Below are 23,659 nucleotides of genomic sequence, written 5' to 3'. Positions count from 1 at the left end.
CGAAGACCTGCATTCATCGCGGACTACGGCCTGCAAGCCAAACATCTGCACAGCATCCAATTCCATGACTTAAATTGCTCCTGCCTGCAGAACAGTCCCCAGGTGACCGTGTGTCCTCGACTCTGACGGGACGCATGACGTTCCCCTCCCTGTGGTAATGGCCGAATCCTCGAGGCTTCAGACACCTAGCCGTTCAAATCGCTCTGGCGAAGCGTCACCGTCATTTGCGCAGACCACGGCCGAGTTCAGTCTCGACAGCGACCTCGATTTCGACCCTGACGACGACGATGATGATGTCGAGGACTTGCATTTGCATGAGGCACAGCTTGGCGGTGGCCAGGCCTACGAGCTGAAGAGCCTAAGTGCATCACCTGCGAAGGATACTGACGACGGATGGGGTGATGAAGTGCCGTCGCTGCGGAGAAGAGCTAGCACCAGCACCGTCGCGAGCTTCCAGCTTTACACCCCTGACGAGGAGAGGTCCGTTGTTCGCAAGCACGACCGAAAGCTGGTAGTTTTTGTAGCACTGCTATTCATGCTCAGTTTCTTGGATCGATCTAGTATGGCATACCTTGAGCCGCGGCCATGTGATCTTGCAACCTACTGACAGCCCCTCCTCTCCAGATATTGGCAATGCGCGCATAGCTGGTATGGACGAGGATCTGCAGACGAATCCTCCGTGGGACGGTTGGTATGAGTGGACATTGACGGCCTTCTATATCTCGTACATCTTCTTTGAGTGGATGTCGCTGTTATGGAAGCTCATCCCTGCCCACATATACGTCTCCATGATTGTCCTCTCATGGGGACTGACTGCCTCGCTGCAGTCCGTCTCCGTCTCGTACCCTACGCTCATTTTCCTTCGGGTTTTGCTGGGTATCGGAGAGGCCGGCTTCACAGGCATACCGTTCTACCTATCCTTCTTCTTCAAACGAGAGGAACTAGCATTTCGTACCGCTATATTCATCTCCGGTCAGTATCTCGTCATTCCAGACGACCGTTCCAACCGACTGATTATGGGCAGCCGCGCCGTTGGCAACAACATTCGCATCGTCCTTGGCTTGGCTCATCACCAACTATGCAGAGGCTGGACCCATAGCCCCTTGGCGTCTCTTGTTCCTCGTCGAGGGCTTCCCATCCGTTCTCGCCGCCGTAGCCGCGTGGCACATCATTCCCGATAGCCCGGATACGGCGCGTTATCTCACTGCGCGGGAGCAAAAGGTGGCTCGCCTTCGACTTCGACGCGAGAAGCCGCGCCAGAAGAAACATGGGGGAAAGGGTCATAGCAATCTCAACCTTGGTGAAGCGTTTGCTGTCTTGTGCGATCCCATGGCGTTGCTGACCGCGGCCATGTTCTTTCTTACCAACATGGCGTACTCCTCCCTACCCGTATTCCTGCCCAAGATCCTCACCGAAATGGGCCACTCTCGCCTCGCATCGCAAGGCCTTAGTGCTCCTCCATACTTCCTGGCCTTCCTTGCCGTACTTTTCACAGCGCATCTATCGGATCGGGCGCAAACCCGGTCCATTCCCATCATACTGCATGCCCTCGCATCGGCCGGCGGATACGCCGCGCTCGCCCTAGCAAAGCCCATCGGTCTCTCGCCATTGCTGCGGTATCTCGCAGTGTACCCGGCGGCCATTGGCTTCTTCAACGTCGTAACGCTCACCGTGGCATGGAGCATCAATAACCAAGCGTCCGAGAGTAGGCAGGGCGGGGGGTTCGCCCTGATGCAGATTATTGGGCAATGCGGACCGCTTGTGGGGACGAGGTTATACCCGGATCGAGACGCACCTTTCTATGCGCCTGGGATGCAGACCTGCGCGGGTGCGATGCTCGCCGTGGCTGTCTTGGCGCTGTCTCTGAGGTTCTACCTCTCCTACTTGAACCGCAAGACAGACGTCGCTTGCGCCGTCGGTAGCGAAACCGAAGAAGAGGAGGGCTTGGTGGGATCTGGGGGCCGTAAGAGGACGGCCAGCGAGGGGTTTCGATACATGCTGTAAAGACGAGAGGACAATGTTGTAGTAAAGTGTCTATATCCACAAGCCTTGCGTGTCAGTGGGTAGTTGTGAATGTAAGCAGGTAAGCACCTTGGTTGCAGATCAAGGCATGGGATGAACCTGCCACCGCCGAACCTCCAGGAGAAACCTATAAAATTCCTTGATTGAACTTTTGTGGTGAGAACCGCCAATAGGGAACTGTCGAGTCTATTATTGCTCGTCCCATGTTTCTTGTAGTTTAAGGTAGCAGCCACCCTGACAGCCAATAAGGCTACCCGCAACTACCTTACCTTACGTGGATGTGGTGACATGCCGCATGCCAACGCACGGGCCCGATCTGATAAAAAAAAGACCTCGGCTCTTTTCCAACTCAATTGAAGCTCGCAACCTGGAACTCAAAGAACACCCACAGCTCATCACCAACCGGGTCTCCATCAAAACCATTGGACTCCGAAGTCGCCCATTTCAATTTCAATAGTACATGTCGTCAAGATTGGGTCACTTGCCTACGCGTGACATTCGACAGTATCCAAAGATTTTGAAAGGGCATAAGCTTTAAGCTCGTAAGGATAGGGGACAGCAGACCGCAACAATGAAGTCGGCGAACCCAGACGTCCAGCATTTCCTGTCCTTCCCCTGGTGCGCGGCGCACCTCAACGAACCAGACACGGTCCGCGACACAGCGCCCTCGCGGTTCCCCAAACAAAACACTGAGGACCAGCTTTTTTCAACGACCCTCAACACGACGGATACGATTGCCGCGTACCTGACCTTTTACAAGCGGCCGTCGTCGTCGTCAGCATCCTCAAGTACCTTGACCTCCGACATACCAAAGGACGACGACGCCGGCCCCACCATCATCCGCCAGCTCAAAGCCCTCCTCACGCTCCGCAGCGGGATAAACGGGTACCCGGACGTCTCGCACGGCGGCATCGTCGCCACGATTCTGGATGAGACGATTGGGCTCGTGTTTCCTGTCAACAAGAGTAACGGGTTGATTCCCGACGCGGCGTACATGACGGCGTATTTGAACGTTACGTATGTGAAGCCCGTGAGGACGCCGCAGACGGTGCTGTGTGTTGTTGAGGTGACGAAAGTTGTCGGGAGGAAGTGGTGGATTGATGCGAGGATCGAGGATGAGGGGGGCGCGGTGCTGGCGAGGGCGGAGAGTTTGTATGTGAGGTTGGTTGAGAAGCTTTGAAGGGGTTTTGATCTAGAAATTAGGGAGTGTGAGAGGTCTGGTATGGGGGATTGCGTTTGTTTTTGGTGAGGTTTTTGTGATTAGGATGGATGGGCGGCGTGTATGGTATTCTTGATAGAAGTGTGCAGCGATTACACAGACCGCGAGTGCATAGAATCTTTGCTCGGAACGAGTAGCAGAGCTTGCTAGATTAGAAGTCCGAGAAGAACCTTTACACGATTAAACACCTATTCGTTCTTGTGCAAAAGGGGCAGGCTACGTACTTTGACCGACAAGGAGGGAGAATCACGTCAGTGGGTTGTTCGATTTTTGCCACTTGCCCTGAGTACAATATCGTCAGGCGAAGGGTCTGAGTCGTATATTCACACGAGTGGTTCCAAGTACTCGTTTTCTGTTCTGGTCGTCGAATGGTATGTAGATGGGGTTTCAATGAGTGTGATTGATTCGACTCTGCTATGAAGCCATATCGATGTGTGCTGCTGCGAGGTAAATGTCCAAGGTTAATGAATACATGGCTGATCCTAGTAGTATTGATGGGGACGCAATACTGTCGAAGAGGTCGCAGGCTAGCATCCGTATCGAGGGATTGCGAGGTATCCCATATATACCCCCTCAACCCCATTCCCGTCACCAACCAGCAGGCGCCCGTCTAGGTCGACGGGTCAGGTCAAACTGGCTGGGTGGTGGAGTGGTCTAAGGTCAACATTCAAATCGCCAATCAGCCTACTCGACGACAGGCTCAGCGTATACGAGGATCACGAGTTCGAGTCCCGGAATGAGCACTAGAAATTTCCCAGCATGAGCACTAAGAGATGTAGCCACACCGGTGGTGAACTCTTTTTTGTCCTCTATCTGTATCTAACAGATACAATACTCTTGACATATTATTACTAGTATATTGATGGGTGAATTCTTCTTACCTAGGTGCATCAGCGCCATCCCGAACTGAGCTGCGACCACATCCTTTAGTTCTCTTGGAAACGTCTACTTATGATCTGAATCTGGATTCAGAGAAACTTCCTCATCACATTCATCATTCAGCTTACGTATCTTGTATTGCATGAAAAAGCCTGCTTTATCTTCTTGATGAAGTACTATTTGGATAAAAAATCGTCCTGTTTTCCGAATGCGAGTGTCATCTTCGTAACGAGGTGCCAGATGTCGGTGCCTCGAAGAGACCGGACGCTCTGAGAGGAGAGGCTCATAAGGGGTTCTTAACGTTGCCCGTAGTTAAGAGCTTGAAGGTAAGCCAATCCACATGTATATTTAGCTCTCGAGAATATGTTACAGGCTTCCTTCTCGCAGACTGGGTTGTTCATGCTTGCCTTTAGGTACCTTAGTATATACCGGAATGTGAGGTCCGATAACCAGGAGCCGGGAAGGGTCCACAGCCCACAACGTCCGACACGGACCGTGCTCCCACTGGCCAGCAACAAAAACGCGCTAAGCCACTTTCGTCTCACCTTTTCGAACCTCTCATCGCAGGATCCACCTAAAATTTCATCCTTGCTCAATCGGCTTCATCGACTTCATCAACCTTTCTCACTCTCATACAGGAATCTTACACATACATCGTGTGCAAAACGAATCGCACCCGCACCATCCAGGCAAATTAAAAGCGCCCAGTTCATTCGAAACTTCATTTATCCAGGGTGGGACACCGCGCCTCGCTCGTTTCCGACAGCTTGACCGATCCTCGCCTCATCCCAGTCTCTCTCTCACTCACCATCACCACCATCCCAAATCATGGCTCCTAAACGCGCCGCCGAGGGTACATCCTCCTCAAAAGACCACCAAGTCAAGAAGCGCAAGGGCTTCGGACCAAACACCCTCCCTGAAGGTCCATGGCGTAGAAAGGGTAATGAGCTCACACGTCCCTGAACCTCTCACATGATCATCATTCACTAATCTCCACCCTCATAGTCGAAAAGAAGAAAATCGAGCTCATCCACAAGGCCAAGATCAAAAAGGCCTACGCAAAGATCAAGGAGCGAGAACTCGCTTCTCGGGAGCCCTCCTCCTCCTCCTCCTCAAATGCGCAGCAGCCCGCCGCCGCGCTGGCAAAGGACATCTCAAGCGAAGATGAGCTCGACTCCCTCCAGGACCCCTCCAGCAAGACGGGATCTCCCGCACCAACTTCAGCACCAGCAGCGGCGACCGCATCATCATCAGCAGTAGAGACAAGCACATCCTCATTCTCATCAACACCAACACCGCCAACAACAGCAACAGCAACAGCAACAACCACGCCTCACCCCTCAAAAGAAGAAGTCCACCCCTCCCGCGCAGAAATGCTCGAAAATGATGGCGAAACCCCCAACCCAAACACAATCGCCGTCAAACGCAAGCACGCGGCGGAAGAATCAGCCGATGCCGCCGCGAACGAGGACACCGCCGGCGGCGACCGCTACGAACCCCGCCAGCAGCGCAGACCCCGCAAACCAGGCTACTACGAGAAGCAGCTCGCCCACGCCGAGAAGAAAAAAGCCGAGGCCGAGGCCCGCCGCGCCGAGATCCAGCGCCGCCGCGAGGAGCGCGAGCGCAAGACGGCCGACCGCGAGCGGTACCGCCGGGCCATGGCGAAGGCGCGCAAGGGGTCCGAGAACGGCGGGCAGCGCAGGCTGGGCAGGGAGAGCGCGCTGCTGCTGGAGAAGGTGAGGCGCATGGTTGGGGACTCAAAGTAAAGGTGCAAAAACCGAGAAAAAGAAGGATGGGAAGAAGGAGCGGGTCAGACCTGATAAGTAGTCTGGCACGCCCTTATACAGAGCTTGATACCACATTGTATATATCATTATCACATTGTTAGGGCACCACGGTTTATAAAAGTTTCGGCTTGGCTTTGTTCAGATACAAAGGATGGGCTGGGCCATCCATGAGATATTTGCAGCGTCACTAAACTTGGAATTCCATCTCGCCCGCAATGACTCCATGCGCAAGTACCATGCTCTTCAGCGTCGTGCTCAGTCGTCATCCTGTCACGTATGACTCGTCCTACTTCTAACCAACTGCAGAAACCTCGCCACAAGATTGAACTGAACCGCCCTCAACACCTCATGGTTGGACGAGGTGAGATCGCGCTCTCGCAACGACAGTGAAGACGTCCCCTCAGCCCTGAATCCTAAACCTGCCTTCGAGAACCAAAGAAAACTCCATCCGTGCCCCGAAGCAAGAAGTGTGGATATCATTAAATTTCCCTGGCGTGGAGAAATACTCCCGTATTGCTGCGGTCATGACGGCGTTCGAACAGTCCGAATCCAAATGTGAGGTAGTAATAAAAGCCGTCAGGCGTGTGGAAAGGTTTCTCCGGGCCAGATTCGTTGAATAAAAGGGGGTCGAGGGCGTCAAGTCGTGGGTGCGTTGATATGTACATGAATTTCCAACATCATTTTTGTCCATCCAAGCCAATCTTTCAGTCGGTAAAGATGGTGTGGCTATTCTCGACAACGAATTGCACAGCCAGGTTCTTGGCGTGCATGTCTGTCATCTCACGTTCCAGGCTCGTGTCCCGCATGATAGTGGGCGCAAACACGACCGCCAAGTTCTTGGGAGACATCTGTCATATCAATTAGCTTAATTGCAACCTTGCACCACTGAGATGAAAGCTTACCAAGTTCTCAGGCTCCCGTTGAGCAACCCGCGCAAGATGAAACATCAAGAACTCAAGACAGTCGCGGTGTCGCTGTGGCATCGTGCTGAAAACCTTACGAAGATGGTCACAGCGTTCAGTCTGGTCTGTGATGGCTACCAGGCAATGTCAGCTTAGAATTCGGGCGGGAATGTGTGTATATCAACTTACCATTCGACTCCAGGACTCTGTCGTACACCTCGTACGTTAACAACGGCATTGGCAGCTTCCTGAAGTATTGCTTCAACACGCTCGTCACCGCGGTGATGTCTAGGCCAGGGTCTGAGATGTCGTAGTCCTCGCTCTTGTCGAATCCTTCTTGAATGACCTTCACCAGGGAGTTGCCGCCCGTCTTTCTGTAGATGCCTTCAATATCCATACCGCGAAGCTCAACCTCTTCGATACAACGTGTTACTACGCTTGGGATGGTGCGCCTTTCGTAGTCAGCTCTTTCAGTTAGGTCTGAGCCGAACAAGGTGGTGGGCGCCTCTGCGATCGTGGGCGTCGACACGTTGGTCGTGGACATGGACTTCTGGTTATTCTTGTTCTTGAAGAAGCCAAAACCTTGTGCTTGCTGCGCATTCTTCTGCTGCGAGGCAGCTCCAGGAGCCTGGGTACTGGGTGCTTCTACTTGAGAAACAGTCATATTGTACGGCAGGCCGATGCTGTCTCCCGTCAGGCCCTGATGAGGACCGCGTTCGCGCTCCTGCTGGAAAGCCACGACGGCACGGTTGACACCCTTGGCCACGCTTCCTGCGAGGCCCTTGGATCCCTTCTTCCAGTTGAACTTCTTCACCTGGCCCTTCCTAATATCAACCACTGTCGGTCGAGCTTCAACAACTGGCTCATCCGTCTCATGAACGAGAGTCGTGGTCATGCTCGCCGAGTCGGTGAGGTTCAGATTGGATGATGAGAAGACCTTGCTCTGGCTGTAAATGCCAAGGCCGTTGGGAGACTTGAGTTCGCCTCCAATTTGAGACTTGAACCGTTCTTGGATCTGGTGGGTCATTTCGTTGTTCATGTCCGCAAGCTGGGCGTTCTTGGAAGAAAGCTGCTCAAACTCCAGCAGGGCGCGGTCCCTGTCGGCCATTGCCTGGTTCTTCTCGTCGACTAGCTCGTCGCGTTCCTCGTGTAGCTGCTCGATAGCTGCGCTCATGGCCTGCTTGACCTTGTCAAGCTTCTGCACAAACTCCTTGATTGCAGAATCTTCCAGGTCGCGGGGATCGACAGGTGTCTTGGTCTCCTTTGCGCGTTCGACGTATCCGGCGAGAACTTCCAGCTGACGAATCATAATCTCAGTCTGAGTATCCAACACCGAAACTGTTTTGCGCTTTTCAATGAGCGTCTTGTTAAGACGCTTCAAGTCCTTCTCCGTAGTGAACTGTCTCTCCAACTCGGCAACACGATTCTCTGAGTTGCGCAATTGCCTCTTGAGGAAAGCCGGATCGTCGCTTGAGTGCAGGGAAATAGGGCTGCTGATCTCATGTCCGTTGGGATCCTCGGCAATCGGGGTCTTGGGCCAGCGAGGAGAAGCGGTACCGCGGGTGGTCTCACTGATGCTCCTCGTGTGACCTGTGACTCTATGAGGATGTTGAGTCTGAGAATGACCACCCTCGGTACTGTTGGTACGTCCGTGACGGACGGCATTTGATACGCGACGAAGGATGGACGACGAATCTGCGTCGGTGCCAAGTATCCTCGCCATGTCCTCGTCCATACTGAAATCGCCACCTGCACTCCATCTAGGCAGCTTAGGTGATACCTTTCCTTCCTCGTTGACGTTCGCCTGATCCTTTGCGGGAGGATTGGGAGAGTTGGCAGGTTTGCCGGGCGGTTGAGGGGGTGCTCGAGGCTGCATGTAAGTATCGCTGAGCTTGTGCTCAGTCATATTCGGTCGCCCGGCTGCGAGACCTGATGAGGTTGTCTCATCATGTGTGTTGGATCGACCTAGAGGTTTGCCGTTGGCTGTGGGAGAGTAAAAAGAAGATTAGGTCGGTGCGCCTTGCATGATGGTAAAACACGGGTGCGAAATTGACTTACAGCTACGCGAGGGAAGCTCTTTACGAGCAATGGATTTGCCAGCAGTTGTGTCTGTTCGCGAGGAAGAGATGGAGTCCATCGAAGGACGCACCTCGCCCTCATCGCGCTGTCTCGAATCTTGAGACGATCGGGCCATGCGTGGAGGTGAATCGGACGAAGGCAAGTTAGGAAACGGCTCCTTGTCTTTGCGCAGAACACCTTCGCTGCTCTTGGCGCTGCCGCTCTCTGGGGTCAAGGCGGCCGAGTGAGAGGCACTTCTCGGGCTAATGAGCTTCTTGCTCTTGGGCGCATCTTGCAACTTAAACTCATCAATCGATGGCGAGAGCTTGCCGGTTGTAACCTTGTGCGATTTCTCATCATTGATGACCGATGATCGCCCGTCATGCCGAGATGACTTTGAAGTCTTGCGCAGCGGCAACTTAATGGGCCCGGACTCATAATCAGACGACGGCTGTCGACCCTTCTCCTGAAAAGCAATATGGGGTGTTGAGGACTGGGATTCGCCCTTTTGATCAGTGCTGGCTCGGGGCACGCTGAAGTAGTCCTTATCCTTCTTGGATGCGCTGGACACGTTCTCCAATGTCGATCGGGGGGTAGCATTCGATGCCGGGTTGTTATCCAGCGCCACCGGAATGAAGAAACCGTCGTCACCGCCGTTAGTATCGGCGTTGTTATTAGGAGCATACATGGTCGAGTTGCGGTTGTTGCGGTAGTTTGAAGCAGGAAGACCCAAGCCGCTTTCCCTGGCGGGCTCGGAGACACGCTCAGGAGAACGCGAAGGCCGAGTGCTATTTTTTGACGAAGAATCATTTCTGCCGTATGCCGGTCGCGGTCTTGGGGACAGCTCGGTCGGAGTCTCCTTGTCTGAATCGGGGTCGACTTTGGTATCGTGGAAGGCATTCGGAGGAATGGCATTGGGTGGCAAGGCGGGAAGTGACTTGTCGGTAATCATGGGGGAGCCGTCCTTCTCTTTCGACTTGGCCTGGGCTGCTGCTTTTGATTTTTTCCTCCGTCTTGCCATGAGCGACTCATGACAGCTCATACAGAAAATACCTTGCGAAGTTCGAGCATATCGCAGGTTCTCGATCTTCCGCTTGCAGTTGCGACACCTAAAGCACGTTGCGCAGAAGGCCTGATCCCCGGTGAGGATAGCGAGGTCCTCGATCTTGTTGTTGCAGGCACTGCAGCTATATGTACAGTTATTGCAGATGAGCGAGCCGTCGCCGAGGAGTAGCAGGTTCGCATCGGAATCGAGAAGGGTGCCGCAAGTATTGCAGCGGAAGCAGTTGAGATGCCATCGGTTGCCAGCTGAAGGAGGAGGAGACTGGTTAGCCTGGTTGAACTTGGAGACTGCGGACGACGCCATGGCCACGGAGGACATCATGGCCACAGGGTGAAGCCAGATGATGATGCTGCTCAGAGCATATTACAGAGACAGAGAATAGGGCAAGAGAGAGTTGAGAAGAGAAGCAATTGTAGGGAACATACCAAGTTCGAACGCTTTGCCCTCTTCTAGGATCTAATCGGGTAGGGTACCGCCATCAGTACGTGCTTGCAGAATAGTCAGAAGTAACGGGGGTGGGCCATCGTACCTCGCCGCAACCTTTGCAAGGGAAGACGTCGTCATTGTCCATGGGACTCTCCAAATAATCCTCCACGACAGCAGTCATGACGGGCAGAATGTCCTTTTTTCGTAGGACGTCGTCACGACAATTATCTGGCGAGCAGGAAGACGACTTTGTCGCCGGTCATGAAAGCAAGTCGAAAGCAAAACGATCGATAGGCGAAGGGTCGTCTGTGAAAAGCTGTATCATGGACGACGAGAGATGAGGATCGGTCGGCAGGCTGTGCGGTTCGTGCCAGAAGCCCGACAGGAAGGGCGTGTACGGCGGGCAAGAGAGCTTGTAGTGAATGGCGCTTCGAAAGGGGGTGTGTGCTCAGAAGCGCGATAGCAGCGAAAGCAGAACGGCGGTGCGGGAAGTGAATGTCGAGGTGGTGAGAGTAGCGAGGGGCGTGGGCGGTGTCGTGGTAGTGGTAGCGCTCGTTTGATTTCGTCTGGAGGGTTTTGGATGTAGTTCGCCAGCGAGAAGGTGAGAGGTTGTACTCGAGGGCTCGGGGCCTCTGGGGGGAGGCGTAAAAAAAAGGAAAAGGCAAAAACCCAAAAAGAAGCGAGGCGGCGCCGGTGACGAAAATCAGGGTTAGGTGAGGTGAAGCAAGGTAATGAGGTTAAGTGGCAGAGGCCGTGATCTCGCGGTGGCAGTGGAAGCGAGAGCAAAGCTGGGCGCGGGCTTGTCGAATTGGGAATTGTGGTGACAAACTAGGCCCTCGAATGGTCGGTTGGATGAAGAGGTGCGACGACGACGTGGAGGACGAGCGAGACGATGGCAAGCCCTGGGCTTGGTCCGTGGTACCGGGCTAACAGCAACGGGATGATGAGGACCGAACCTGGCGTACCTGGGAACCTACGCAGTCAGGTAGCAAAGGGTGGGTTGACGGGTTCAGGGGGTTGTCCAGGCCCTTAGAAAGGTACAAGAGAGTTTGATGGGGGAGGAGAGCTGAAAGGCCTCTATCGCGTAATGAAGGAAGGTGCTTGTAACGCGCGGACCTTGCCTTAAGGCAGTGACGGGTCGTGTACGGAGTACAGAGTAAAGGCAATGTGGAAGGTAAGGTAGATTGCTAGCGTGTACGAGAAAAGCGAGGGGTGGAACTTGGAAGATTGTCCAAGTACCTTTATCCGTTCCTAAGGGAAGGAAAGCACCAAGTAGTACTCCGTACCCTAGGTAAATGACAGTAGGTGTGTATACCGACATACACGCTACAATCAAGTGAGGGAGAGAACGCGAGAGAGGAAAGGAAATGTCCCTTCCTCGACACACACATACACACGCACACACACACACACTCACATTCACGAAGACAGAGAGCGAGGGGGGGAGGGGAAGCACGAGGAAATGATCACTGGTGGATGGCGGTGGCGCTCGTCGTGGAATTTGGGGGGAAACTCGGGGGGACTCTGGATGGAACGGGAGACTGATAGCTTGAGGTGGAGGTGGAATCGGGGACTGGAACTGGATGAGAAACGGGGCTGGACGGACGGGAGGTGGAACAGGATGATGGGACACTCACACACAAACGTTGGCAGATGTGATGGATGGTGCGGTGCTGTGGTACGGAGGGGGTGATGAAGTTGGGAACAGGGCGGGAGTGATCGGTACCTTGGAGCCAGGTACTTCCTGGTTCCCACCTCCTTCCATAATCCATCCACAGGTACCTACCTACCGCAGCAGGTAGCTTACCCCCTTCCCGGGCAGGCAGGGCAAGCAGCGGGGTGGGTGTCGAGAGTCCAACGCTTTTTTTTTTGGTCCATACGGCAAGACATGGTTAACTTCGCTCGCCAAACTGATAGCATCATTCAGTTTAATGAAGACGCTTCTCATGAGATCGAGGTGAAATGAGAGATCCAGTCTCTGATTCTATGCCAAATCACGCAGATGGCTTTCTACATCAACCTATGTACCATAGAGTATAATGTATGTATCATCTGATGCAGGCATCTCAGGGCAGACAATGTCCCACGTGCCTGAGCTAGGCAGGACTCGCCAGGAGGCGTCTTTTCGCAGTGTTTGGGCTTGCAGTGTGTCCGTTTTACCCAGAGTCACAACACTTTGTAGCATGAAGAAACGGAAAGGAAAAAAGAAGAAGAAAACAAAAAAGACAGAGATAGAGACAGATAGAAGAGGGGTTGATGCTATTTCTTATTTTTATTTTGCTGGTGTCTCTCGGGCACCCAGACTGGAAACCCCCCAATTTGCGACTCTTCACTCTTATTGTCCTACAACTCCAAGAGATGCCGGGACAGAATAAAGAATACATGGCATGACACCTATCCGCGAGCTAAGGTATGTGGGTGCGCATAATCCGTACAGATATACGCACATACGAACACCACACAGCCGTCACAGCCCAACGTGAACGGGACGTGGACATAAGAAAAGAAGATGAGCAAAGGCCCATCCCCTTCTGTGGCACAAACAGTGGAACCCCCATCACTCAAACCCCCCTCCACGATTCCACAGTCCACTCCATATCATCATGTCTGCTGCTGGGGTCATCTCCCGGCGGCGGAGCGAGGAACTCAAGTCTCATGGGAATAAGACGTGGGGTGTTCCGCCAGGAACCCACGCCTGCTGACTGGCCACTGGCCGCCAGGGGCTTCGGTACCCCCTGGTGCCATTTACCTAGGTATCTTCGTGCCACTTCAGAGTGGTACAGTACTCGATCCAGGGGATGGGAGAAGTTGATGGTGACAAGTGTACTTATAATATCCAAGTCAACAGACAGCAGTGCAAAAAAGAAAAAAAAAAAAAAAAAAAAAAAAAGGGACATGCTGGGCAAGAAACTCGTACGCCAGGCTTCAGCACAAGTGACTCTCGAACTGTACCGCCAACAAATAATGCCGACCAGCGGTGCTATGTAAGCCCGATGAGCTGCTACACGTACTTGATGAAAGTCACCGTCGCTCGTTCCATAGGATTGATTTCGAGTGCCCGCATCGAAATTACAATTCGTATTGTTGACTACATCGAATTTCCAGACTGATGAGGTGAAAAGGGTGGGCCAGACGATAATAAGCAATGGACTTGGGGCGGTACGGTAGAGTACTTCCTACCGACGTCTCTGGTGACTTACACGCTCAGGCCCATTGAATAAGAACCGAAGCACAGGAGGTGACGGTGTTGTGCTAGGCGAAGCATAACAACGACCACCATTGTGCTCTGTACATTGGTGGCCAAGAAGCGGTAACAAGCTAACAACTCAAAGCTCGTCTTTTCCTAGACCACAAGCGATCACCGGGTATATGGAACTATCCAGGCAATGATTGCAAGCCTCGAGTGCAATTGCGAGTAGCCGGTACGGATACTTGATATGTTGGTCGTCTCATGCAAACAAATGACTGCCGTGGCTATCCACCCCATTCGGCAAGCCGTGGGAGACACATAAGAGAGCCACCTTAAATTGAGCCCAGTTAGACGGAAATGAAAGGGTCGTTGCACTTATTACAGCAGACTTGATTGAGGGTTGATTTTCCTCCGCCTTCTTCTACTCTGGGGGCTGTCTAGTGGATATCTCAGATGGCAACCCATGCCTTACTGCGGCTCAGCACCAAGGTAGGACGACAATGTGTTGTTGTTGGTCGTCTTCGCAGTAGAGTAAGCGGCAAGAGTTGAGACGGCGTAGGCTGGGATGGGTCATGGAAAGGGCTTCTCTGCAGTGTACCGCAGAGGAGCTACAGCTCGTGGTCCAAGCCCATCATCTCGAGGGGCCTTTATTCCTCTCATTGTCTGCATCTCTCGCGCGTCGCATGCACGTAAAAGGTGCGGTGTGTTGTACCTGAACGGCATCTGACGGGATGTCCCTATGCGCCGTTAGCTGCAGGTCCAGCTGAAGCACGGCCGAGGCTTGGGACACCAGCTAGGCCCAGTCGGTGATCCGTTCGTGTTTCCTAAGCAGCTAAGTTCCTGCGGGTAAGCTCCGAGAAACTGCGAGCGAGCTATGAGCTGGCGACAAGACTCCAAGATTGGGTTTGAGCTTGATAGCAATAATGACTCGAAGCTGACGCGAGGGTTTGAAGTGGGCTTCTCTCCGAACCTAGTAGCCGACCTTCGGGCAGTCAAAAATCCAGTCGAAGGTGCATGAGCAGAAGAGGCAAACCAAACGTGTGGTAGAAGAACAGACAAGGCACGTTGTATCGCGGAGCACGGTGTATCAACCGTATCAGGATATCAGACGGAGAATTGAAGCGGCTTAGATACACGACGGATTGAAACCAAGTCGTTTCCCCTTGCCCGTGACTCGAGCTGTGGCTGTCACATCCACGTCGTATGTCATGTGTGCGTCGTGTGTCGTTCCAGCAAGGCGAGGCAGGTCCTGGTTTGACGTGAACCAGCGGGACGCCAGAAGCTCGAGGTATCTGTAGTTCCTAGGCATAGGAAAGTCGGTACTAAATTTAGCGAGACGTGTCGTTGGCTAGGTACCACTCAACGATCGGGATTTGCCTCTAGCAATGTAATAATATCTGTCAGCTTACACAGCACAGTACTCCGAAGAGAGGCAGAGGAACGAAGGAGCTGGTCGGCTGTTGGTCTGGCCCTTCTGATCAGCGACCAAGCTCCGACCCCCTTACAGCTCGCAGCATGTGGCTCAACAACCCTGCTGTTATGTTAGTGTAGCGCCAGGCTCGGAATCGGAGATCAGCAGAGGATGAGGAGCCGTGTTGGACCGTTGAAGTCGAGGGAAGAAGGTCGATCAATACTTGCAGCAGTGAAGAGGATGTCTGGAATAATCGGATTGGACACAGTGCCACTGTGGCACACTGTAGGGTTGAGTTGTGGTCAGTGGTCGTCAATCGAGCATCTCACGGAGACTTTGTGATGTTGGGGTACGATGCTACGGATAGTGCCATGCCAAGTATTAGATGCGCCGGAGCTTTGTGAGAGGAAACCAATCTTCAGGAAAGGAGGCCAGTTCGGGGTAGGATCAAGTCTGTAGGGACCGATCCATTGGCAGACTGTCATGGCAGGCCCTGTGATTGCAATTGATGCTGGGAGTGAACGTGTGAGAACTGGTCAGCAGTAAGGTACGCCAACGACATTGAACCAGAAGATGCCTTCAGAGTAGGTAGGTACTACCTATGTAAGATAGGTAGGCAGGTACTTTCTGAGGTACGTATGCTGGTCGTCGGGGTCGGGGAGGGGTAAACCCTTGATTCTGGGTACGTATCTCATCTAAATGAGAAGTCGAGACGGGTGAACGACTGGACGTGGAAGGCGTAAGTGGAGATTCGGTGCTACTGTTTCAACTAAACGCCTCTCCGCTGCAAACGCCACCAGGTCGATCCGGATCCTTCTCCTCTCTTCAGTCTCTCAGTCTTTCTACACAAAAAAAGAGGGACGGTTTGAAGCCATCCGCACTCTGCCGCTACTCATCCACAATCCATGCAGTCGATCCTTCGGGCACCAAGACTACATACCCTTTTCTTCTCCATTTGCAATTTGCGAACACAACGGCGCGGCAAAAGGCCGCACAATTGCCGTCAACATGGTCTCATCACATCCATTGGCAATCACGAAGTACTTGAATGCCTCAGCATCTCAAATGAGCCGTGGATCCGTCCATTATCCGTTATATTCGTCAAGGAACGTTCCGCAACAACGTGATCAACCAATGATGGACCTCCGAACCAGCAGAGCACAGATTGCTTCCGGGTCGGCGGTGTCCATCAGCGGGGCGTTGGCCAACGTCGTTGTCAAACAGTTCAGCACACTCGGCGTGTGTGGGTAGATGGAGCAGGTTTGCTGGCAATTTCATACTTCTTCTGATAGTCGTGGTCAGCAAGATTTGACCCTGTAGCAGTGCTCATCGCCTTCTCGCCCAAGATCTCTCGCCTGATGTTGACTTTGGCCTCGTCAGCCAACCATGATACCTCTTGCCCCTAATGCCGGGACGACGATGTCTTTCACCCTCAGGTACGAAAACAGATTGGGCTTGGCGTCTTCCCTATTTATCCAGACTGGTTACGGAGCATCACTCACGGAATAACTCTTGGCGACAAGCCGACGATGTGCTTCACCAGCTCCCCGCCTTCGTTTCAAACACCATTTCCAATCGCGCCAAGTTGTTACCCAGTTTGCCAGCCCGCATCCTGATGTTACATGGTGTCGTCCTACGTACAGTTCTTTGATATCCCCAGAGAACCGCGATTGGGGAAGGAATCGGCTCCGTTGGGTTTCAGGCCCTCAGTTTCGGTACCACTACTACGTACAGCAATCCCGGACCTGGCTCATCCCATCCATGATGTTAGACCTGGAGGTAGCACACCGCTTTTCGCGCAGCCTGCTGTTCGAATTTTCGTCATTGTTGGGGTCTTGCAAAGTTGCAAAGCATCTCAATTACTCAAGAGGTCCAACCTTACGGATACAGCTGTTAGTCACTTTCCTTCACTCGTTTATCAAAGCCGGACTGCAGCGGCAATGAGAACCAACATTCTGGCCCTGTTCCATCGTGGACGCAAGATCGGCATTTCTGTGGGGAAGGCGATCGAGTTAGCTATTCCATACTAGGCCAATACTGAAGCCCGACGAGTTGACGACCGCGGATAGGACTGCAACTAATACACCGTGGAACCTCGTCTGAGCGAATTTTCCCCTCAGAGCCCTACCAAGACTCTCTAACCTCGACAGGGAGTCCACGTCGATGAGAGCACATATGGAAACTCTCGGCACGCTCAATCATTTTGACAGCTCAGTTGCCTTAGCCAACGACCCAACGTCAACCTCCTCGTCGCCTCGGTCTCGATCAAGTCCAACCATGCATACGGCTCTCCATGGCCGCTACTGGGGCCGCCGGCAAGCATTTTGTTCCCCGAATTTTCATGAAGAGCACCTTGCGAGTTGCAACATTAGAATATTGCAACAGTCTACAGAGACCCTTTGGCCTAGAAGGTCAAAAGGTGGAATTGCAATCCACTGATGCGCTCGCTAAAAAGAACCCATGTTCGTTCTTCAACATCTTGTCAGCGTTGGAGTTTAACAACTGGCCCCAGTGCTACGCTGTAAACATCACCCAATTTGTTGATTGCAACGCTCTCATTCAATCCTAGCCTCTGAGGAGGGCTCCTTTCAGCCCAACTTGATTCAAACGCAGCACTCAGTTCGCGGAAGCATCCACCCAGCACGTTCTCAATCGTTCGATTATACGGATACAATCGATGGCTCGCCCAGCCCCCTCGCCCAATGGTCGATAGATGCAGGCATCATGTCCCGACTACAAGCTTTCAACATGGGGCCCGCCAGCCCTCCCGTCAACCGCTCAAATTCCTAGAATTTTCACCGACGCGGGCGGGATGCCGCAGGGGACCGCGTAATCCTCGGCCTCTGCAGATGCGTTGTCCCTTGCGAAACTCGAGCATTTCCGCGCTGGTCGCCCATGGACACTCCTGACCTACTCGTCCAATTTTGGACATTCAGATTGCCGATCACCTCCCTTCTCCTTGAGGACTTTGGACAGTTTGCCCAAGGGACGGACAACCTCGCGTCGCGTAAATCCAAGCAACGGAGATAGTACATGGCGTTACGGGATGCTCAAATGAGGAAACGTGGCAATCGCCAACTCCAACCATAGGGGCGTCACTGCACGTCCACAGTGTCAACGGTGAACCGTCAGCTATAATTGACATGTTTCCCAAGTACTCGGGTTCGCCGCCATCCAGCCGGGCCGACCAGATCTACTGCTATCCAGTATGTTAGTCCAACAGCTGCGGCTGCTTCTGCAAGTCCCAGAGAGCCGTGCCCAAGGATCAGCACGGCCGTCTCTCATGCGGCCGGCCCTCCCACCTCCAAAAATCTTAACGCCGCCGCCCGCCCGGCAGCCCGTAGGCTTATTCTCCGAAGTTGCATTTCCCACCCGGGCGGGCCCCCCTTTCACAACAGCAGTCGGAGTCGCCGCACGTCATACGATTCCCGACCTCGCCGCAGCTCCAATGCAAAGACTAAGACTGCCTTTACACAAACGTGGCTGAGCGTCAACCTTGTGATAGAAATACCTAGCGGAAGACATGAATCTTTTCTTACTACATGACGCCATCTTTTCCAAACCGAAAAAGGGGGACTTTGCCTCCTGGAACATCCCTCACAACCCAATATCCCCCACGATCCGGGGAAGCCCGCGAGCCCTCGTCTTCAGCCAACATCCATGCGCCCGCCGTCAATGCCTTTCTCTCCCATCATTCTCTCTTTGGCCAAAGAAATAAAACCCATCAAACTGAGTTTCTCTGACAGGTGTCCCCGCGTTGCCCGCGCCCCCTTGTCCAGTGGCGACATGGCCTGACAAGTGAAAGTGGTCTTAGTCAACCTGATGCAGGCATACTGTTTTCCATCTTCTCTTGTGTTCAAGCCATACCCTGTTCCGTCCCATGTTCCCCCTTTCCCCGATGACAGTGGCCGTGGATGCCACGGAGGAAATCTCCTCCGTATCTGGGCATCCGTGTCCGCGAGCCAACCAACCTTTGCCATGTCGGCACGTCAGCGCAGGTCATCGCAATGCTCTGCTGCACACTCAGCCCTAACCAGACCTGACCTGACCTTACCTCATTCTCCCATCTCTTTCTGTCTTGAACGGAATGATATCCTTGACCCAGCCACGTCTCACTCCCCTCCATCAAGATGCCAGCTGCGCCCCTCCCCTGCCCTGCCTCATAAGAGAATGAAGAAACCTCGCGCCGGTCTCGGGCAAACACCCCTTTCTAAACCGGCCCGAGGAACTTGGCTCCGAGACTCGGGCATCCGGGCGAGAGCAAAGTCAGCATCAAGTCTGGGCTGTGCTGCATAATACTACTCAATGTCTCTGGAAGCAAAAAATGGCCGGGCCATAAGAACAGAGAGGCCACATAGTAGGTCGAGAGAAACGAGGTTTCATCAGAATAGAATAGAAAGTATGTTAGTACAGTACACAGCTTATGCCGAGCAGCTACAAAGAAGGCATACAAGAAAGGCTTCCAAAATGTAAAATACGCAGAACCCAAAAAAAGAAGAACCTCGCTTTCGCCTACAAGCTCGGCCCTCCGTATTCTTTCCGTTGCCCAGCCCCTTTAAGCAAACAATAGAAACTCCATTTTCACTTGTTTTTTTGAGGCCCATGAGGTATTACCCATCAAACCACCCACACATCCCGACGCCGTTTTCCAACTCCTGCAGCGATACCGTATCTCTTAGTGGTGCATCGACGTTCCTCGAGGTGCACCGGTACCTAGGCTCCGACGCTGCTCTCCCGCTGATGCTTCGCGATATAGTACGTGATGAGATTCTTCGGGTCGTCCTTGGCGCCTTTGATAAGCTCCCAGAACGGCGCATCACCAATCCGCGCGTGAAGAGCAACGCAGAGTTGCACAGCGCCCATGCGAACACCAGAGTCCGTTGACTCGAGACAGCGGCCAGCGAGGCCGGCAAGCTGTGCGAGCTCATTGTCTGAGGGCGTGAAGCCAGTGCGCTTGTCGAGAAGCTCCTTGAGAACATGCAGACCTGTAGCAAGACAGCGGCTGCCCTCGATCGTAGTGTCCTGCTTGCTTTGCAGAAGCTTGGTCATGACCACAACGATCTCGGGCGGGTCTCCGAGAGCTACGAGCTCTTCTGCGAGGAGCTCAAGACCGCTGACAATGCGAGTGCGTGAGTCATATGCGCTGCGCGTTGATACGAGAGACTCGAGGCCACGTGAGACGTGTGGCTGGAAATTGTCCCGTTCCTTCTTCAGCAAAAGCTTGATGGTCGCGAGGATCTGTGCCTTGACGTCCTGAACCCTCTCCGGCGCGAGCGTCTCAAGAGGTGACTCTAGATACTCAAACAGTCCTCGAAGCAGCGCCTCGAACTTCTCATCCGTGAAAACAGCCTTGTTGTCTCTGATGATTGATTGTAGCTTCCTAAAGCCGTGGACGTCCAGAGACTTCGCCTTAACTCTCGTAACACCGCTGTCAAGCAGTCTCGACGTCTGACGGGCTTTTTCGGGAGTCTCGGGCGTACCGTTGGCCTCAAATCCATTGCTCAGCGCTGGTGCAGCAACCTCATTCACGGGCTTATCTTCCAGAACGGGGATAGTGATATCTGGGTTGGCAGTTGTACCGTCATCGACGAAGGGGTCCTCGAACACCTTCAGTCCATTCGTTGACGCCGGCTCCGGTTCTGCCTTAGCCATCTCCTCTATAACAGGAGAGGGGGCTAATCCTCCCGCCGCAGCCTCGGCAGGAGCTTCCACGGTCTCCTCAAGCGGTGCCTCTTCGGTCTCGGCCGCTGGGGCCTCGGGTGAGGTCTCGGTGGGCGCTCCTACAGCAACCTCATCTTCAGGTTCTGCCAAAGATTGCTCGGCAGGCTCCGGAGTGGGCTCAGGAACGGGTTCAGAAGATGCTTCTTGTGCTAGCTCGGCCTTGGGCAAAGGAATCTCCGCCGCAACCTCCGCAGGCGCATCTGCCTCAAAGTCTGGTACTGTCGGCTCCTCTGTCGCGGCTCTTTGACGTCGATCCAAAGTTGGAGGCGACCTCAAGCTCCCGAGGCTCGGCACCACTAATGTAAGATCTTCATTGTCCCTGGACGGGCTACTCGTCGGGATTGTGGTCTGCATCCTCTTGGGCTTTGCAGGACTTGTGCGGGGCGAGTCGCGAGGAGAAGAAACAGATTTCGAAAGGGTTGACTTGGCGCCGGGTGACGCATGAGATGTCGCAGCACGAGGCCTACTTTGAGCTCTCCGTGGGGAGGCCTCGGTCTTCGGCCTCGTTGTGGTGCTCCTAGACTTGGGGTTTTCGGGACTAGATGTCTCGGCGGAGGGTCCGTCATGCGTGCGTACTGAGTAGGGCCCAGCCGTCGCGGGTCGTGCCGCCATTTCTGGCCTTCTCTTGGTCGGTCTCATGGGCCGAACGGACATGCCTCCTGAGGCTGTCGGCTTAGCGGACGGCGCTGGGCCGCTCGACGAGCTGGACGCCGCTTGTTGTGGTCGAGCGGGAGACAAATTGGCCATTGCAGAGCCTGGGCGAGGCGGCAACTTTTGTGATGCTGCCATCGTCGCCTTCTTCTGTGCCATCATAGTCTCACGCAAGGTCGGTTTCCCAGTGCCCATGGTGCTCTTTGACAGGCCCAGGCCTGGTCTGGCGCGTGTAGCCTCGACTTCCCTCTTAGGGGCGTTGGGGTTGTTGGGGTCCTTGTCAAGGAGCTTCTGCGCAGTCGGTTCCAGCGTATCCTTGAGCCTGTTTTTTTTTTCTGTCAGCAAGATGCGTGGCAGATCGGAGCACTCTCGACTTACATATCTGCCCTGGGTGGCCAGATTTTGGCAAACACCCAAAAGGTGGCACGCATGCGCTCCCTTACACCGGGGTTCGCGTCATTGAGCCCCTTCTTGATGCATTTCTCGACGAGGTCCAGTCCTCCGCCGTGCTCAATGTGACTCTTGTGATGTGCTTCCTTGGTAAGGATCGTCTTGAGCCAACCAGTGGCATACGTTCGGGGCTGGACATTCTTGTCCTGGCAAGCACCCCAGATATGCTGCATGATGCGCGAATTGTAGGTGACTTTGCCGATGATGATGTTGACTGTGGTATCTGCCTGCTGGGAAGCAATCTTCTTCGTTGCCGCGGCGAGTTTGATGAAGGTCTGCATAAGAAGCTCCACCAAAGGATCCATGCCGGGGCCAAAGGTCATGGCGATATCCTGTACGAGATTGCAGCCTTCTTTTGAAAGACTGGTCCGTAGCGAGGTGATGGCCTTGATGATTCCATCGAGTAGTCCCTTCAGACCCAGCAGGAAGGCGTCGGGGAAGTCTTGGGGGACGTTGCCGGCAATCAACCTACGCAACTTTGTCATGCTCTCTTCGCGCTTCAGCCAATTTTGCTCCGACTCCCTGCCCTCAAAGTACATCATCATTTCCCTAAGAATGTCGTCTAATTCACGCTGGGTGTTGGCATATGACGGCTCGACCTCGCTTCGCGTTTCGGGGGCTGGTGTAACAGGGCGCTCGCTCGCAACGGAAGACACACTCGCGGCAAGCTTCGGTCGAGGGGCAGGAGCGGGAGCATCGAGGCCTGGAGTCTTTGGTCGGTCGGCTGCTGTGGGCGCAAGCTCTTTGACAATGGCTTGTTCAATGGCGGGGCGGACATTGAAGTTCTTAAGCTGTCTCTTGAGGTCAGACTTGGCCGCATTGGGAGCATTCCTGCATTGTATCAATTAGCGCGAATCATGCGATCGAAGCCGCGTCCAGAAAACATACCGGAACAGCTCAATGACGGTGCTCTTAGCGACGTCGCGCACCATGCCATCAGCGTCTTCGAGCAACTCCATGAGAGTCGGGACGTAGGCGCGGAACTGGGTGCCGTGCTCCTGGTGCATGTACAACAGCCAGTGCATGCTGGCCTCCTTTGCCCTCGGGTTCTTACCAACCATGGCAACATTCTTGACGGAGCGCTCGACGTCCATGGGGGCGGCTGTGTAGATGGTGGTCAGTGCCTGCGATGCGAGGCTCCTGAACTTATCCTTGGGGTCGCCGAGCTTGTCAATGACCAGGGGAAGTGTGTGTTTCGCATCCTTGGCAATGTACTTTGGCTCCTGTCTCGACAGTCTTGTCAGGAGGTGGTTGAGGGCCGTGAAGCCGGCATTGACGAGGACGGCGTGCGGCGAGGTAGAGGCGGTACGGAGGCCGTCGAAAACTTGTGGTACGAGGACATCGGGAACGTTGTGCTGCTTGATGCCGGACTTGATGCCGGTGACGTGCTGGACCTTTTGATCGACGCTGGCCTCGCTGCGGAGGATCTTCAGCAGGTCGTCGACCTGTTCTTCGGTGATTTTCTCCGCCATTCCCTGCAGAACGAGGGTTGGGCTCGGGGTGGGTTGTGCCTGGTGCGAGCAGAAGGCAGTGTCAGCAGTTGTCTGTATATATCGTGGTCAATGGTGGTGTCGTTTGTCGTCGTTGTCATCACAAAGGAAGCTTGGACGAATGAGACGGTTTGCGCGCGCGCGGGTAGGTAGCCAGTCAGGACAGACGAGCGACGGGGAGGTCGACGATGAGCGAGGGTATGAATCGTTTAGCGCACCGGGGGAGGGGAGGGGGGTGTGTGATATCGTTTGAAACTGGTAGGGCAGAAGAAAAACGCTTACAACTATGTGCAAATATGCGTTGGGAAGCGAGCAGCAGCACGGAGGAATATCCCAGTGCGAAGAATGTGGCAGATTGGGGCCGGGTTGCGCAGGTGGCAGCAGTGGCAG

At 53.9% G+C, this 23,659-nt stretch overlaps 6 protein-coding genes across 6 annotated transcripts; 4 read left to right on the top strand and 2 right to left on the bottom strand.

Moving 5' to 3' along the window:
- Window positions 1–157: 157 nt before the first annotated feature.
- On the top strand, window positions 158–2,004 carry CABS01_08543 (major facilitator superfamily transporter; the record flags this gene model as incomplete). Its single annotated transcript, XM_060541902.1, has 3 exons — window positions 158–560; window positions 625–972; window positions 1,025–2,004. 3 exons carry the CDS (start codon window positions 158–160, stop codon window positions 2,002–2,004), a joined length of 1,731 nt encoding a protein of 576 aa, XP_060402059.1.
- Window positions 2,005–2,593: 589 nt separating this feature from the next.
- Window positions 2,594–3,202, top strand: CABS01_08542 (thioesterase superfamily protein; the record flags this gene model as incomplete). The annotated part of the gene is made up of 1 exon (XM_060541901.1): window positions 2,594–3,202. The coding sequence occupies one exon, from the start codon at window positions 2,594–2,596 to the stop codon at window positions 3,200–3,202; it is 609 nt and encodes a 202-aa protein (XP_060402058.1).
- A 1,746-nt stretch (window positions 3,203–4,948) lies between these two features.
- CABS01_08541 (uncharacterized protein) lies at window positions 4,949–5,886 on the top strand (the record flags this gene model as incomplete). Its single annotated transcript, XM_060541900.1, has 2 exons — window positions 4,949–5,060; window positions 5,126–5,886. The coding sequence occupies 2 exons, from the start codon at window positions 4,949–4,951 to the stop codon at window positions 5,884–5,886; spliced, it is 873 nt and encodes a 290-aa protein (XP_060402057.1).
- A 725-nt stretch (window positions 5,887–6,611) lies between these two features.
- Window positions 6,612–10,537, bottom strand: CABS01_08540 (RhoGAP domain-containing protein; the record flags this gene model as incomplete). Its single annotated transcript, XM_060541899.1, has 6 exons — window positions 6,612–6,755; window positions 6,810–6,934; window positions 6,999–8,792; window positions 8,868–10,175; window positions 10,356–10,386; window positions 10,460–10,537. 6 exons carry the CDS (start codon window positions 10,535–10,537, stop codon window positions 6,612–6,614), a joined length of 3,480 nt encoding a protein of 1,159 aa, XP_060402056.1.
- Window positions 10,538–18,165: 7,628 nt separating this feature from the next.
- CABS01_08539 (uncharacterized protein) lies at window positions 18,166–18,444 on the top strand (the record flags this gene model as incomplete). Its single annotated transcript, XM_060541898.1, has 1 exon — window positions 18,166–18,444. The coding sequence occupies one exon, from the start codon at window positions 18,166–18,168 to the stop codon at window positions 18,442–18,444; it is 279 nt and encodes a 92-aa protein (XP_060402055.1).
- Window positions 18,445–19,670: 1,226 nt separating this feature from the next.
- Window positions 19,671–23,251, bottom strand: CABS01_08538 (uncharacterized protein; the record flags this gene model as incomplete). The annotated part of the gene is made up of 3 exons (XM_060541897.1): window positions 19,671–21,651; window positions 21,708–22,610; window positions 22,668–23,251. 3 exons carry the CDS (start codon window positions 23,249–23,251, stop codon window positions 19,671–19,673), a joined length of 3,468 nt encoding a protein of 1,155 aa, XP_060402054.1.
- Between the last annotated feature and the right edge of the window lie 408 nt (window positions 23,252–23,659).

Source organism: Colletotrichum abscissum (assembly GCF_030869225.1).
Source record: "Colletotrichum abscissum strain IMI 504890 chromosome Unknown Scaffold_19.1, whole genome shotgun sequence".
In the NCBI taxonomy this organism is placed as follows: Eukaryota; Fungi; Ascomycota; class Sordariomycetes; order Glomerellales; family Glomerellaceae; genus Colletotrichum; species Colletotrichum abscissum.
This window is presented reverse-complemented; position numbering and strand designations above follow the sequence as displayed.